This window comes from Filicampus tigris, chromosome 5 (genome assembly GCF_054856515.1).
Source record: "Filicampus tigris isolate MCC_2025a chromosome 5, RoL_Ftig_1.0, whole genome shotgun sequence".
Taxonomy (NCBI): domain Eukaryota; kingdom Metazoa; phylum Chordata; class Actinopteri; order Syngnathiformes; family Syngnathidae; genus Filicampus; species Filicampus tigris.
The window spans coordinates 17,975,222-17,990,000 of record NC_141221.1 but is presented as its reverse complement, the minus strand read 5'-3'; the positions used below and the strand labels follow the sequence as shown (position 1 = coordinate 17,990,000).

General features: G+C 41.6%; 1 protein-coding gene across 3 annotated transcripts in view; it reads left to right on the top strand.

The window, feature by feature from the left end:
* Window positions 1-3,746: 3,746 nt before the first annotated feature.
* The window catches only part of hectd4 (HECT domain containing E3 ubiquitin protein ligase 4), a 37,976-nt gene continuing 26,943 nt past the window's right edge, over window positions 3,747-14,779 (top strand). For 2 of the 3 annotated variants that reach the window (XM_086030327.1, XM_086030325.1), the window contains exons 1-9: window positions 3,747-4,449; window positions 9,026-9,579; window positions 12,031-12,120; window positions 12,206-12,333; window positions 12,800-12,908; window positions 13,714-13,852; window positions 13,978-14,148; window positions 14,242-14,434; window positions 14,546-14,707. In XM_086030327.1, coding sequence (XP_085886453.1) covers window positions 4,303-4,449; window positions 9,026-9,579; window positions 12,031-12,120; window positions 12,206-12,333; window positions 12,800-12,908; window positions 13,714-13,852; window positions 13,978-14,148; window positions 14,242-14,434; window positions 14,546-14,707 — 1,693 coding nt within the window. In that variant the 5' untranslated portion in view covers window positions 3,747-4,302. The remainder of the gene's footprint in view (window positions 4,450-9,025; window positions 9,580-12,030; window positions 12,121-12,205; window positions 12,334-12,799; window positions 12,909-13,713; window positions 13,853-13,977; window positions 14,149-14,241; window positions 14,435-14,545; window positions 14,708-14,779) is intronic. The other variant, XM_086030328.1, reaches the window with a different exon arrangement.

Genomic DNA, 14,779 nt, shown 5'->3' with positions numbered 1-14,779 from the left:
AAGTAATTAACTCTTCACCAAGGAGCAGTTTGAAATCAAGGAACTTGAGTGATTTCTTTCCCAGAAATTGGCAGTCACTCTTCCACTGAAACCATGAGTTGGTGATTGCCAGGTGAAAAAAAAGTGGAAAACTGCACACACTGTCCATTTCCTAGGGTGAGAGACCATCCTGTAGAAACGCAACATTTCATCGACTAAGTCCTCACCACCCATGTTGGTGTTGCACTTTGCAGTTGCGACATTTCTGTCACTAGATCCATTGACCACTTAATTCTAGAACCTTGTAAGAACCCACGTTTCTTAAGCCATGCCAATGGAGACTAGTCTCCTGACACTTGCTTGTTTTAGAGTTAAAACTAGATATAATTCTGTGTCTTTTGGGGGATTGGGCAATTATACTGAGAATACATTAGCAAAACAGCGAGACCATTAATTCAACATCCTTTTTTCTCTCTCTATTGCTCTCTGAGTCACACTCCTCACAAAGTACGTCACCTAGCATTGTTTCATTTTCTACATTTAGAATGACCCTTGCAGCAAGGGCCTTGCTTGTCTATGTTTCAATTTTACAGCTTGGCTGGTCAGATTGAGCGCTTCCAGCAAGCCACTATTTTCCTTTGTCTCTTGACGGATTGTGAATCTCTATACATCTTTACACTGCCAAAGGAGAGAAAATAAGGGAGAAGAAAATGGTTCAAGTCCCTCTTAATGTTAAGCTCTGACAACCATTAATCGCAGCAACGCACGTCTTACCCAAATTTGCTTTTATTACAGATAAGGTTGACTTCTGTTTGGTTGTTACATTATTTTTCTTTTCTAGCTCTTCTGTTGCAAAGCCTTTGACCTACTTGAACCTCTTACAAAGATAAAGAAGAAAGACACTGCTGGAGTGCAAAATTCAGGCAAGAAGGAAAAAAGGGATTCCTGCTTGCTTTTATGTGCGATGCCCAAGGCTGTAAAGAGAAATGACATAAAGACACCTAATTGTAGACTACACTTGCAACAACAATGACACATCTGATAGACTTACATTTCATGCACTTCTGTTGCCCTCAGAAAATTTAAATCTAGCATGTTGGACTGTTAGACTCAATTTCAATAGACTGAAACACTTGAAAAGCTATGCAAGTCTATTGCAATGAAATGTTGTATTATTGGTCCATCTGTCCATCCATCTATCTAGTCGTACAGTAATTTATATGTAGTTTCAGAACTACAGCAAGTCAGGCATTGTAGGTGTTAGGGGGATAATTAACTAGCTCACTTGCTAGCTAGTTATGTGCATCATTGTGCAACCACATTATGTCAGTTATTTTTGCCTTTCCATCTCTAGTTATCTGATGGCTGGATGGATGGAACACAGCATACTCACCAAAGATGCTGATTATTAAATATATGGTACTGTATTTGTGCAGACCTTGATTTAATTTAACCAACCCCTCAGATGATAGAAAAATGTTATTTTGGGGCATACAGCTAATCCTCCTGATGTGAATTTGACACCTGATTGGTTAAAGAAACAGTCCTATTTTTAACAATCCTATCGGCCGGCTCTACTGATTGTGAAGGCCCTCCCCTGAACAGATTAGATTGATTTAGCAGCACTTATATAGGATGACATCTTAATGGACAAAACAAACAAAAATCTAACAGCCAGATGCACGTGCTGGAAGCAAGGCCAAGAGGAGAAAATTAAGGAGGAAAGAAAATGTATCATAAATAACATTGGGATAATAAATGTGAACAAAATAATAATATTGAAGTTGTTACCAATGACCAGAAGACAGGGGACCGAGCTATATTTAGCAGAGTTGAAAATGGCAAGATTCTCTGAGGAGCGACAGGATTTTTCTGGATCGGGGGTGAGCTCATCAGAGGTACAGCGCAGATTGGGAGATTTGGAGAATAAGAGAGGTGACACTGAGATGGTTTGGATGTGTGCAGAGGAAGAACAGTGAGTATATTGGCAGAAAAATGCTAGCTAATGGAGCTGCCAGATACAAGGCAAGGAGGAAGACCAAAGGAGATTTGATGAGGACAGATCTGCAGATAGTTGGGAGTTAAATCATCAGACGATTAATCAATCAAACAAATCCTTTATTTAACCAACTCTTTATCATTGATCTTAAAACCTTTCTACAAGAGCGATCTGGCTAAGCAAGGCAGCAAAAGTCAGTTACAACACAAATAGAATCATTCCAACAAGCAAAAAAAAAAAAAAAAAAAAAAATATATATATATATATATATATATATATATATATATATACACACACACTTAGAGAGCTGCTTTCGTAGACTTTGAAAAATGATTTAAATTCTCCCAGCATAACTACAGTGGTCCCAGCAATTGTATGTCTATCCCTAGGTCCTTCTGTAGGTCATTCCAGGCCAAAGGACCAACATAGCTGAGTGCCTTTCCCTAATTCGATTTTCACTCTGGCGATGACCAGTAATACAGCACTTTGGGATCAAAGAGCATGCTGGTTCTGCAAGCACAAAAACCTGTCTGAACTTTGTACAAGAGATAAGTAGAGAGGTTCAGCCACAAAAACAGGCCTTTGACTTGATGATGCAAAGATCTCCTTTGGTATGGGAGTACATCTTCGGGTCATACAAATGCATTTATCCTAAAACATAAGTACTTTGTATTGGAAATAGACCGCCAATTCGCCCAAAATACTCATAGAGCTCATAAACTTGTGGCATGCCTTACCGCGCGCAAGCGCGCTAACTGGCGAAACTAGCAGTTTCCAGTCTGTTTTGTCTACTCTAAATTTAATAATTAAGTATCAAAATGATTAGGGGACCAAGTAAGCCAAGTATTTCCATGCTGCAGGGCAGGCGGGCCAGGGGGAAGTGGCCGATGCGCTTAGGCACACACTTGTGGTTTCCCCGGCACTGGAGAATGTCCGTCAGGACGGAAGAGCTGTACACCAGAACACCGGCGCAAGGCGTGGTGCCCTCTGATCTGGTTGTGGCTGCCGTTTGTTGTGGTGGTGGCGACTGGGACATTCGGTGCATCACGCCAGTCGGTCGTTGGGTGATTGTGGGCTGGCTGAAGGAGGGAATGTGGAGCAGAATTTTCAGGCCATTGATAAAAACATTAAGTCCAAGTACCATTTCAACATATCTAATGTTCGTTGGGAGGTGTGTGCACGGTTCACTATCAGCAGCTCCTGTCCAGTTTCCAACCCAAGCTGATTCCATTCAGCGCAATTCATCAGAGTAAAGTAAGGACAGAAAATGTACACTTGTTGTATTGTGCAATATGGATTATGCAGTTACATATGAAAGGTACACCAATATATATCATAGCTAGAAACAATTCTAAGTATAGTTTTGAATAAATAAGTAAATAAATAAAGTAGTTAAGTCATTTGGACTTGGTCATTTTACAAGTAGCTCTCATACTGAAAAAGTGTGGGAACTCCTGCTTTAAATATTCCAGCGAACTGGGTCCTCTCCTCTGCACTCTCCACTTTAGCTCACTCCACAGGTTTTCTATGGGGTTGAGGTCTGGGAACCAAGCTGTTTCTGTGTGTGGTTAACTATTTCTTCAATTTGCAGTTTGAGAGTAATGCTTCTGCAATACAAATGTATTTATTCTCATTTTATGTGGAATAAATATTAGAATGAACGTCAACCAAATTATAGTAATAATTACAATGTTGATCCAAAGTTAAAAAGGCATATTGTGATCAAAACTTGACCCTGTGGCCTGCAGTGCATGCTGGGAGGAGCTTGTTAGCCTTGGAAACATGGCGTCGCACTGACAGCTGGATTCTCATTATCGTCTTCAGCCACTCAGACAGTGGTTGGGCCATAAACGGAGCTGCCTGAGGGATCATTTTTCTCACGAAAATTAGCGATGACAGATGCAATATTTATCCTGACCCGACTGACGTTGTAAAGGCGTGGCGCTCGAATGAATTTAGTGCGACTGTCACGCCCACTCTGCTCGGTAACGTTAACGAGTCGACGCTGCATGGTTTAGCTAGCTCTGCTTGTAGCTAGCAGAAGCAGACAGCTAGCAGCAACAGCCGCTGTTAGCACGGACGGCAAAGGCGCAGACATGCGATGTGAACAGGATCTGCCATCGCTCTCATTTCATCGTGTGGCTGCGGTCCGCTAGCTCGCAGCCTAGCACGGCGCGTCCTGTCAAACGCCGTCGTCACATCGGACGGGTTTGCCAACAGTATATTGTTATTGTACAGCAGCCGGAGCCAGGGCGTTTTCTGTCATTCTGGCACTGAATTTTTAATGTTCGACCCCTTTGGCATCACTGTCGGAGGAGAGAGCGATGGGCTCCGGGGCTGTGGACTCATCCCAGTGGCTTTCGGTGAAAGAGGAAACCATTTTTCTCCACGATGGGCTCATTCGGGTCACAGATCTGGCCGAACTCCCTAGTGAAATTGGAGTGTCGGAGCAGGGGGACACCGAGCAGGAGGTGAGTCGAGTCACACGCCCATGACGCTATGCCTTTTGTGCGTGCTTATAAAGGGAACATGCAAGTATGACAGCGGTGGGCTTTGTTTTAGCTTCTATGTAGAATGTGTTTTGACTGTCTGCGGCAACACACCCTTGATGATAACGATACCGCTAACGTTCGCAACTTTCCCTGCCCTGCTTGTTATCGAACCTCTAGCAGGATGTTTGTTGTGCATGTGTTTCCGGTAGTCTATTTCAGAATAAAAGTACATTTGAAACAACCATTTATAGATGTATTTTCAATGTGACACTTTTAAAGGACGGCTTCATTAAAAAACTGCCAGATATTTTCATTCCCTCTTTTACCCTAACTGTTGTAAAAAAGAGAAAAAAATCAGAATAAGGGTTGAATGACTGGACTGTGAAAAGACATAAAAACGGTGAGTTGAAATTAGTTGATTTTACATTGGTAGTAATTAATTCGTTTGGAAAAACGCATAAGAGCTGAAAAATACATCGCTGTATTGATATTGTAACACCCCTGTTTGTGTTTAAAGGATGACACAGTTGACGATGTTTTTCAGTTGCTTTATTCCTACACACTGTAACAATGCACATTCATTCAGGAGCTGCTATCAGCCACAGCTCACGCCCAGTCACCCAACACACTGATCACCTGCTTCAAGATGAAGTCAACCCAGACGTTTTTTTTTTCCAAAACATGTTCTATGCAGGCCCACTCGTTGAGACAAAGCATTCTGATTAATATTGCGTTTGTGGAATATGAGTTAAGCAGCAAAATGCACTCACTTTTAGCCATATCAGGGTGCGGCCAATTTGACACTTCTGTCGACTAAAAATGACATCACGGTTGCTCAGGACTCAGATAACGACCAAATATTACTTATCTTCAGAAAACAGGTGAGCTGTTATTGGTCCTTACCTGAGCCCTGAGCAACTGTGATATAATTATCAATCAACAGAAGTGACAAAAGATCACTCAGATGGCTAAAAACGTGTGGATTTCTCATATTTCACAAACAATATTAATCAGAATGCCTTGTTTCAACTAGTGGGCCTGCATAGAACATATTCTTGAAAAAAATGTTTGGGTTGACTTCCCCTTTAAGCAAACCTTTAGGCATATATGGCAGTTAATGGCACTCATATTTTCAACTCAATACAACTATGTACAAGCACGATGGGAAGTGCGTGGCTTCACCATCGTTACAATATAGTTCGCTTTTATAGCAACATTTTCAACACACGGGTCCGACGAGATGTAACGTGTACAAACTCAACTGCAGGAAAATTGATAGGTTGGACAATGAGGAGGACACAAAGAAAAACAATGCCTTAATGTATTACAAAAATTTGCAAGGGGTCGATCATAAACTGCAAACAAGGTGCACACTGGCATGTTAGTCCACGATTTTTACAAAAAAAAGGTTTACTTATAAGCAAGTTTTGTCAAGCCCCCCGTTGTGCACAAGGAGAAGCAGACAGGCATCTGCAGTGAACATTAAAGCCAAGAGGAGTTGTTTATAATTATAGAGGGGACACGCCAAGCCAGTGCCATTAAAAAACAACACCGTGCCGAGTATTTTTAACAAGCCAAAGGTGGGAGATGAGCAAAACTGATAGAGGGAGCATCTATGCGTCCTCGCAAACTTCTGCCATCCCTGGCGCAGACGGCGTCTTGTGGGTTGTTATGTCCGTAATGCGAGCGCAGTCTGCACTTGTAAATTAAGTTGCTGAGACTCCGGACCAAAGCAGCACTCTTCATCATGTGCACAAGGTAGGAGGACATATTATTTCCAGCGACCATGCGTGCTTAGCTCGCAAACGAGCACTATGTCTGCTGGACTTACTGATACACCCGTTTGCCAAATTGTATTTTGTGCCATGAAAGACCATCCGGCGCTGCGTCTTTCACATCAAAGCTGAATCTTACTCGGTAGACTTAATGGCTTTAAATGATATGGCTTCATTCCTTCAGGATTAACACTAAAGATGTATTCCATTCAGCATAGCTGTGTGCGTATATCACTTTGCAATCTAGTTCAACTTTGACACACATGTGGCCGTTAGATAGTGATGTGTCAAATGAACATGGCGGCCAGCTATATAATGTTTAAAATCATTTTTAAATGTATTAATGTACATGAAAAATAATGAAGTTTTCATTTTAATTACAGATAAAATGTTAACGTTTTACTGCTGCATGGCATACATATGTGAAGTATCTTTTTAAGTGGTACATATTGACATATGCAGTACAAGTACAATTAACAACTTTGCATTGATCTTGTGTGATTTTATTTTTTAGGTTTGCGTATATGATACCTATTGAGAATTTACTGGCTTGTAAAACTATTATGTAGCAGAATTTCTCATGATTGAATGTGATACAAATGTTCATAGAGTTTTTTTTTTCAGATGCTATCATGGAAATGAAGGCCATATTCGCTTAATTTCATTGAAGGTTATATTCCTGTCTCTGCCCATCTAAAAACATTTTAGTATTAGCAATATATTTTGAACGCACGGTGTTTTAGTTATTGGTACTTGACAGAATTGACGCAGCAAACAATCTATACAGTAATAATGCAATTTTTCTGGTACTCTCATAAAGCTGGCAATAGTTTTCACAGACTTTAGGGAGTCTAGTACATTCATATTGTAGAATTCAGTACAGTACTACTTAATGATCAGCTGGTATAATCAGACTAAATACTGTAGTATTTTGTATTTTGGTTTGTACTCCATACTATTTAACAGCGACTAACAACAATAATACAGCTCCGGGAAATGAATGTAGTTGTTGCTTGGAATCCAGACTATACCAGGCATTGTCATTCATTTCTCGGGATAGGGCACTAAACACCTTCTGAATCTGTCATGTATTGCACCACCCAAAAATAAATGCGTGTTTTTGTATAATCCATTTGAAAGGCAAATTTACAAATTAAGAAGCATCAAAGAGTGTGTTACTGTGTTGTCTTGCATGTGGTGTTATGATCGTGCAGAGGCATGGGCCGCTATGATGTTCTCTTAAACTTGACCAGGTAGTGTTCACAGATCTTTCTGCTGATGCCCTGGCGAATGTGATCAAAGTATATATCGCTGGCGTCGGGCCAAAACTTCCTACGTCACCATTTGGTCGTTGTCATTTTTTCACCAATCTATATTGTTGGTCAGTCCACACGTGTGGGTGTTATTTTGACCATTTATTGACCAATCTAAAAGCATTGAGTTGATCTCTTTGACTATGCAATGTTAATGGTCGAACAACAATGCCATTTTTGTTCTGACCTCTCCTCTACTCTAGGGATAAAGATGAACATATAAGATAAATATACTAATAGATGGGCTTTTGATTTGGGAAAAAGGTGTAGGTTGGTTAATATGACAACATGCACAAATTGAGGTAATTTTAAAGTGGAAATCAACCCAAACATATATTTTTCTAAAAAGTTGTTCCCACCAGGCCCACTAGTTGAAACACGGCATTCTGGTTAATATTGCGTTTGTAGAATATGAGTTAAGCACCAAAATCCACCCCTTTTAGCCATCTCAGGGGGCGGCCATTTTGTCGACTGAAAATGACATCACAGATGCTCAGGACTCAACTAACACAAATCATGGCTCAGCTTCAGAAAACAGGTGAGCCGTGATTGGTCATTACCTGAGCCCTGAGTAGTAGTAAAAAATATATATGTTTGGGTTGATTTTTTTCTTTAAGTTAAGATTTAACAGTAAGTGGCGGTTCAGTCTTCGTGATCTCAAGCAGCATAATCATGGCACTTCAAACAGTCTACCAAGTGTTATATAATCATGTTCATTAACATCCACATTAGAATGAAGCCAATATTATATAATTTGGCATATCTCCATATGGGATGCCGGTATCCTATGTGGAGTAGAATAGATGAATACCTTTCTTAATAAAGTTGCAGCAAGAATATCCTTACTGTCAACATCAACAGACATTCTTGCGTAACAGCTTGTCCTCTGTTTTCTTGGTGTTTTTATCCATCGTCCCCCATTTCTAACCTTGTATGCGCTCAGATCTAGACATTCATAACAGTTTTGGATTGTGTTGTAATGCTGACTGCGTTGCATCTAGCAGCAGCAGTATTTCTTAGAACAAGGCGTAGAGGGCCTGGCCTCCAGTTAAAGACTTTTACCGTAACATTAGTAGAGTTAGTGAAATGTAATCAATACAAATTGAGCCTGCTGAATGCTATAATAGTTTTTTTGCCCTAGTCCTTCGTTCATAGGCCTCAGATTCTAATCAATAGCTGAAATGCTGCTTAAGTGCACGTGAAGCACATTGTTCCACCGTGCTGTGTCTGACTCTTATTTCCTAGCTCAAAGGACTATACAAATGATTGTGGTTTTCTCTTGATTGTTTCCAAAATGTCCCTTTTTTTTGTCGGGGACATTTTACTTGACTTCCACTTAGCCAACTAAAGCGTGATCTTCGTGAGGTCCTTTTGCATTTAAACTATTCCATTGTTTGTTCAGTTTTTTTTGTGTGACATAATTTACTTTTTCATTTTCTCTTCCTCCACCTCTGTCCTTCATTCCAGATTCTGACATTTGAGACGAAGAACCCAGCGGAGCTGGCCGAGCGTCTACGTGCAGTCTGTGGAAATCAGAGTAATGCTTATGCCCGCCTGCTGGAATACCGACTCAATGCTCTGCGTGGCCTGTGGGGGGCACAGCGGCAGCTGGCCCTGGAGGAACAACAGGAGCGAGAAGGGACTGGGGGTGCTGATGAGGAGACCTTGGCCTTGCTCAAAAGACAAGGTCTGCTCCAGCAGCCTGAGCAGGCTCCCTTTACCTCCCGTGTTGGCCTGCTGCTGGTCTTCCCCCTCCTACAGTCACAGACCCGCAGTGACCCGGCGCTTTGTGGCATCACCGCCGAGGTGCTGCTGTCCTGTCTCCGGGACTGCCAGCCGCTCAGCCTCAGCAAAGAGCCTGCCGACTGCCTGAATGGCCTGGAGGGCCTGCTCTGCTCCTGGTTGGAAGATGGTGCTCAGGAGTCCGTCCAAACGCAAAAGGCCACTCAAATGCAGATTCTTCGCACGCCCCGACATAGGGAAAATGCTGCTGCTGCACTGGTTGCACTTGCCTGTGCCAGGTAAGCCCAGAGAGATGAAATACTGATCTGTATGATCTGTGCAACTCAGTTAAAAAAAAAAAAAAAAAACACAATCTTTTCGGTAGGGGGAGGGGACAGTGGTGTATAATCTGGTTGCATAAATATGCAAACCCTCAGACTAATACTTTGTTGCATAATCTTTGGCTTTCATGACAGCACTGGGTAGAAGTCTTATCAGTGTGACACATATATATTTGCTCTCTTCTGCAAATCTATGAGATTACAAAGGCAACTCCCCCGTCAGATCAACCAACAGATATTGGGTCATGTTGAGGTCGAGACTCTTGACTGGGCCATTCCAAAGCCTTTATCTGGTCAAGCCTTTTGTTGCATAGGATGTGTGCTTTGGCTCATTGTCTTGCTGAAAGATGAAGATCCTCTTCAGCATCAGCTTTCTAGCAGAACCCGAAAAGTTTGTGCTAATACTGACTGGTATTTTGAGCTAATCATAATTCCCTCCGTCTTAACTAACCCATTTCCAGCAGCAGAGTACACAGCCTCAAAGCATGATGCTGCCAGCACCATGCTTTACTGTAGCGGTGGTGTGTTTTTTATTTTTTTTTCATTTTTGGGTGATGAGATGTGTTATGTTTGTTTTCATCAGAACCATTACACATTTTCCCCACATGCATTTTGGAGATCTTAAGTGTGTTCTTGCAGATTTGTCCGGCCTTGGATGTTATTCTTTGTAAGATATGCCTCTCATTTCCGGGGCATATTAAGAAGATAGGATGTTGTTGTCACGTGTAATAAACAGCCAGTACTTGCCAGAAGTTCTTGAATCTCCTTCAACGTCCAACATTGGCCTCTCGGAAGCCTCCTCAAGCAGTTCTCGTCTTTTCTGTTATTTTGAATGGACATCCACTTCTTTGTACTGTCGCTGCTGTGCCATATTTTCTTCATTTGGTGATGACTGTCTTCCCTGTGTTACATTGTACAGTATATTTAATGCTTTGAAACTCTTTTTGGACCCTTCTTCTCCCGACTGATACCTTTGAACAATAAGATCCCTCTGATGCTGTGAATGCTCTTTGCAGGACCATGACTTGTGCTGTTAGATGTGCCTATCCAGAAAAGCCTACTAGAGCAGCTGAATTATATTTGGGCTTTATCAGAGGCACTTTAGATGGTGGCAGGTGTGCGCTGATTGCCATTTAACATATGTTTGAATGTGATTGGTTCAATCTTAACCCAGCCATGTCCCTAATTATGAGGGAACGTGTACACTTGTTCATTCAAAATCTCAGTTTAGTTTTGACTTACCCTCTCTAAAATCTTTTTTTCCCCAAGATTGTATAGCGTTGATAGGTCACATTAATGGTGGAACAAGTTTTTAAATGATTTATATTGGTGTCATTTATTTTTAGCGCAAAAATCGGGCCCTTTTGAACATGGGTGTGTAGACTTTTTTCATATGGACTGTATGTGTCGTCAAACCCTGGCAACTCAACTAAACCGTGTGTAAATATTTTGACTGGCTGCATAATTCTCAAGTTAGAATTAATGGGTAATATTTGCACAATTTTGCTGATGTACTGAAAGTTATTTCAAAAAGTAGTTCCTAGGTCCAACAAATGATCTCTGAATTGCATGCAATTTGCCTGTTATGCAGTTATGCAGGTATACTCAGAGGTGTTTGATCCAATATTTGAATATACTGTTTGTAGCTATAGCAGTAGGTTCTGATGTAATGGCCTCCCTTCTTGTGTAGTCTGAGTACTCTTTTTCAAGAAAATATAAAAATCTTATGTTTTATGTCACTGAGCCTGTAACTTTTCAGAAATGTGAGATATGAGGCCCTGTGGGCCTGAATAGTGTGAACTGTAAACTTAACAGTTTTGTACAAGGTGTTTTATATCGCAGTCTCTCATGTCAGTGTTGTGTGTCATTCGGACCACTGCTTCAGCTTCTGCTGGTGACAACTGATCTTGACTTGTCAAAACCAGAACTCTCTACTTTTTGTTCAGCCTTTATTGGACCGTCAGCTCATTGTTGTCAGGAACCATCCAGCCCTATTGATACATTTACCATTTGGAAGGCGAAGTAACAACACAGAAAAGATGTACGGTAGTCATGCTTGTTTGCCTTGATGTCACCATGTTGTTGTCAAGTTAGACAAATGCAGCATATGTATAATATCTGTCATATAATGGCATTAATGTTATTTTCAGAAAACTCATCTCAGTGCGCAGATATTTGCTGTGGATACAGATTGCTTTATTGCGTGAATTACAGGCTTGCAACTTTGATGTGCCAGAGCAGTAAATGCACAAGTGCATTACTCATTACTCGCTGCAGTATTGCACATTGTGAAATGTCAACATTATCAACCAATTTCTCATTGTAATGGCAAAGTGACACTACCAAATTAATATTATTAATTTCATTACTGTTATGTTCTTTGGAATAATCTGCCGAACTGTTTTTCAGGGGATCGCTAAAGACCTTCATCCATACGGTGCACCTACTGCAGAAACAATCGGATCTGGGCCAGCTCCCAGTGTCAGATGTTCTGTACAGGTAACGCCTTGTTGTTGATTCATCATATAATGGACTGTATTATTGGCTTTCCCCTTCATGGGAGTGACCTTCATTCTTGCTTCAGGCTTCTACTTTTGGAAGGAGGGCCGGGCTCTTCATCATGCCTGCTCGGGGGAAAACACAGTGTGTCCTGGGGTTTTGAGGATATGCTACCTACACCTGATAACTCTGCTGGAGGAGCTGAGAATAAAGGTAAAGACCTCATTAAATTAATTAGAACTATTATTACATTCTGTTGTGTTTTTGACTGTTTTCATGCTCTAAACTGTTTTTACCTAATGCACAACAACTGAGCATGGCTAATGGAAGGCATTCAACGTTATGGTGCAACTAAAGAAATATATGTTCAGCAGGGTGGTGAAATACAGATAAGACAGTGATGACTCACAAGAAATCGATAAGATGACTTCACAGAGCAATAGAAGCTGATCAGTGGTGCACTATATCCATAGCAACAATTTTGCATTTATGGTACTTGGAAAGATAACAACATTATGAAGTCTTCTTTACCCGCATCTCTGCTGGCAGTATAGTTATGAAATCGGTCTAAAGCAACTAGCAGCTAGCATCTTAATTCTGTCATTGTATCGATCCTCCTTTCCATCACAGCTACATGTACTTTCCCACCTCGTAATTCTTTTTGTCCCATTTCTGACAGACACCGACCTGGGGCGCTGTCTGGCCACAGACGGGCTCTATTTGTACACCACTAACTCCTCTGGGAGAGGACTCAGTAAGCTCGGCTCCGGCTTACATGGGACACTGAGGTAATACGACACTTGCCTATTTTATAGCATCCTAAAAAATAGAGTAAGGTGCTAAATGTATCGCTCATCTCATTCATCCCAATAATATATGCGTTCTTTCCTGTATTTTCCTAAATAGATATCTGGCTGCTTGGAGTCACGCCCGGCCTGAATGGCTTTGATTGATTAGTTGATGAGACAACAAGGCGCTGTGTCCCCCTGCATTATTTAATACATGATGTGGTTGGATCCAATTTACACTGATATTTTCAATACATTCAGAAATGAGCTCATTCAATGTTAAACACGCGTCTCAGTCAGTTAATAAGTTGTCTCGTGCTTGGGCTAGACTGTGTTAGTTCCTTCTAACTCTTAAGTCATCATCTTCGAACCGTACGGTCTCCCATAGTATAGTGACTAAAACCCCATCACACACTGGATCAGCTAAAACAGATCCTCTTTTCTGAAATCTCTTTGACTTAACACGTCTTCATCCGGATAAAGAAAGCCCGCACTCATTATCCAAAATCAAAAAAAGGTCTTTAACAAACTCCACTCTTAGTTTCCTGTTCATGGCCAGGTGTCCCAATACCTTAATAAGAGCAGTATTTTGTGCTTTTGCGGGCTTATCATCCCACAAGGTTTCTATTTCCATCATTCCATCCTTCCACAAGTACATTTGGTAAAATATGCATTTCCAGCAATGGAGTGGTGTGCAATGAGCCGATGTGTTTGTGACAAGTAATGAAAATGTGCTGTAATCACAAAGGTGTGTGACTCAGTTGCACAAAGTGCAAAAATGAACGTTCTGCATGTGTTTGTGCAGGGGGTTTGTTTACTGTCGAAATGAGGAGTTGGAGCCTGGTTGGGTGGTGTACAGCAGTGGTCGCCTTCTCCACCGCCCTTCTGCCTTTGATGCCAAGCCTCATCAGCTGTGCCAGGTCATTGACCCCTTCACGTTACAGGTAATGCTCCATCAAATTGGCCAACACGAGAGCTGGGCATAGAAACGGTTTAATAGCTATGATCTACCGAAGCGGCACGAATGAATACTGTTAACATGATATTATGTTCACGGTGCTGTTTTCAGGTTTGTCAGATTGTCCCCATGCCAGCCCATCACTTTCCAGTGGGTAGCAGCATGACTACACTGCATCTCTGCTCAGATGGAACCTACCTATATTGGGTGTGGTCCCCGGCCAGTCTCAATGAGAAGACCCAGAAAGGCCACTCCGTCTTCATGGATGTCTTTCACCTTTCTGTGAGTCATCTCCCTGCACTATTTAGGGATTTTAACAGGCTTATCAGATTTGTTCGGTGTTTGACGGGCTCTCTGCTTTTGTTCATGATACAGACCCAGACAGGGCTGTGTGTTGCAGACATGTTGCAGGAGAGAGTTATTCTGACTCGCAAAGAAGGCGAGTCTTCCAAGTGCTTGAATGAGCTTCTTTTGAGTCGAATGTCTCGCTTCCGGGCCTCACATTCTGCCACGTTGGCTGCTCTCACAGGCTCTACCATCACAAACACCGTCAAAGAGGAGCAGTCTGGTAATTAATCGCCTTAAAATCCAAAAGCCAGTTCACTTCAATGCTTAAATAATATACAGTTAATTTATTGTTTCTTGTATCATATCTCTCCTGGGTTTTTCATCTCCATAGCTGTCAACACAAGCTGTGGACTCCCTCTGAAGACTCTAAGGAAGACCCCAATGTATGTGTGTGGAACATACTTAGTGATGCTAGTTCCGCCTCCTGGTGTATCTGGGAGCTCTGCTACACGCTCACTGTTTGGAGGCACCAGCAGCCTGTCCTCTCTGAAAAGTAAGAGCACATTGACACTTTCTTTGTCACCAATAATTTTAAGATATCTCGATTAAAGGTTTGGTGCTTTCC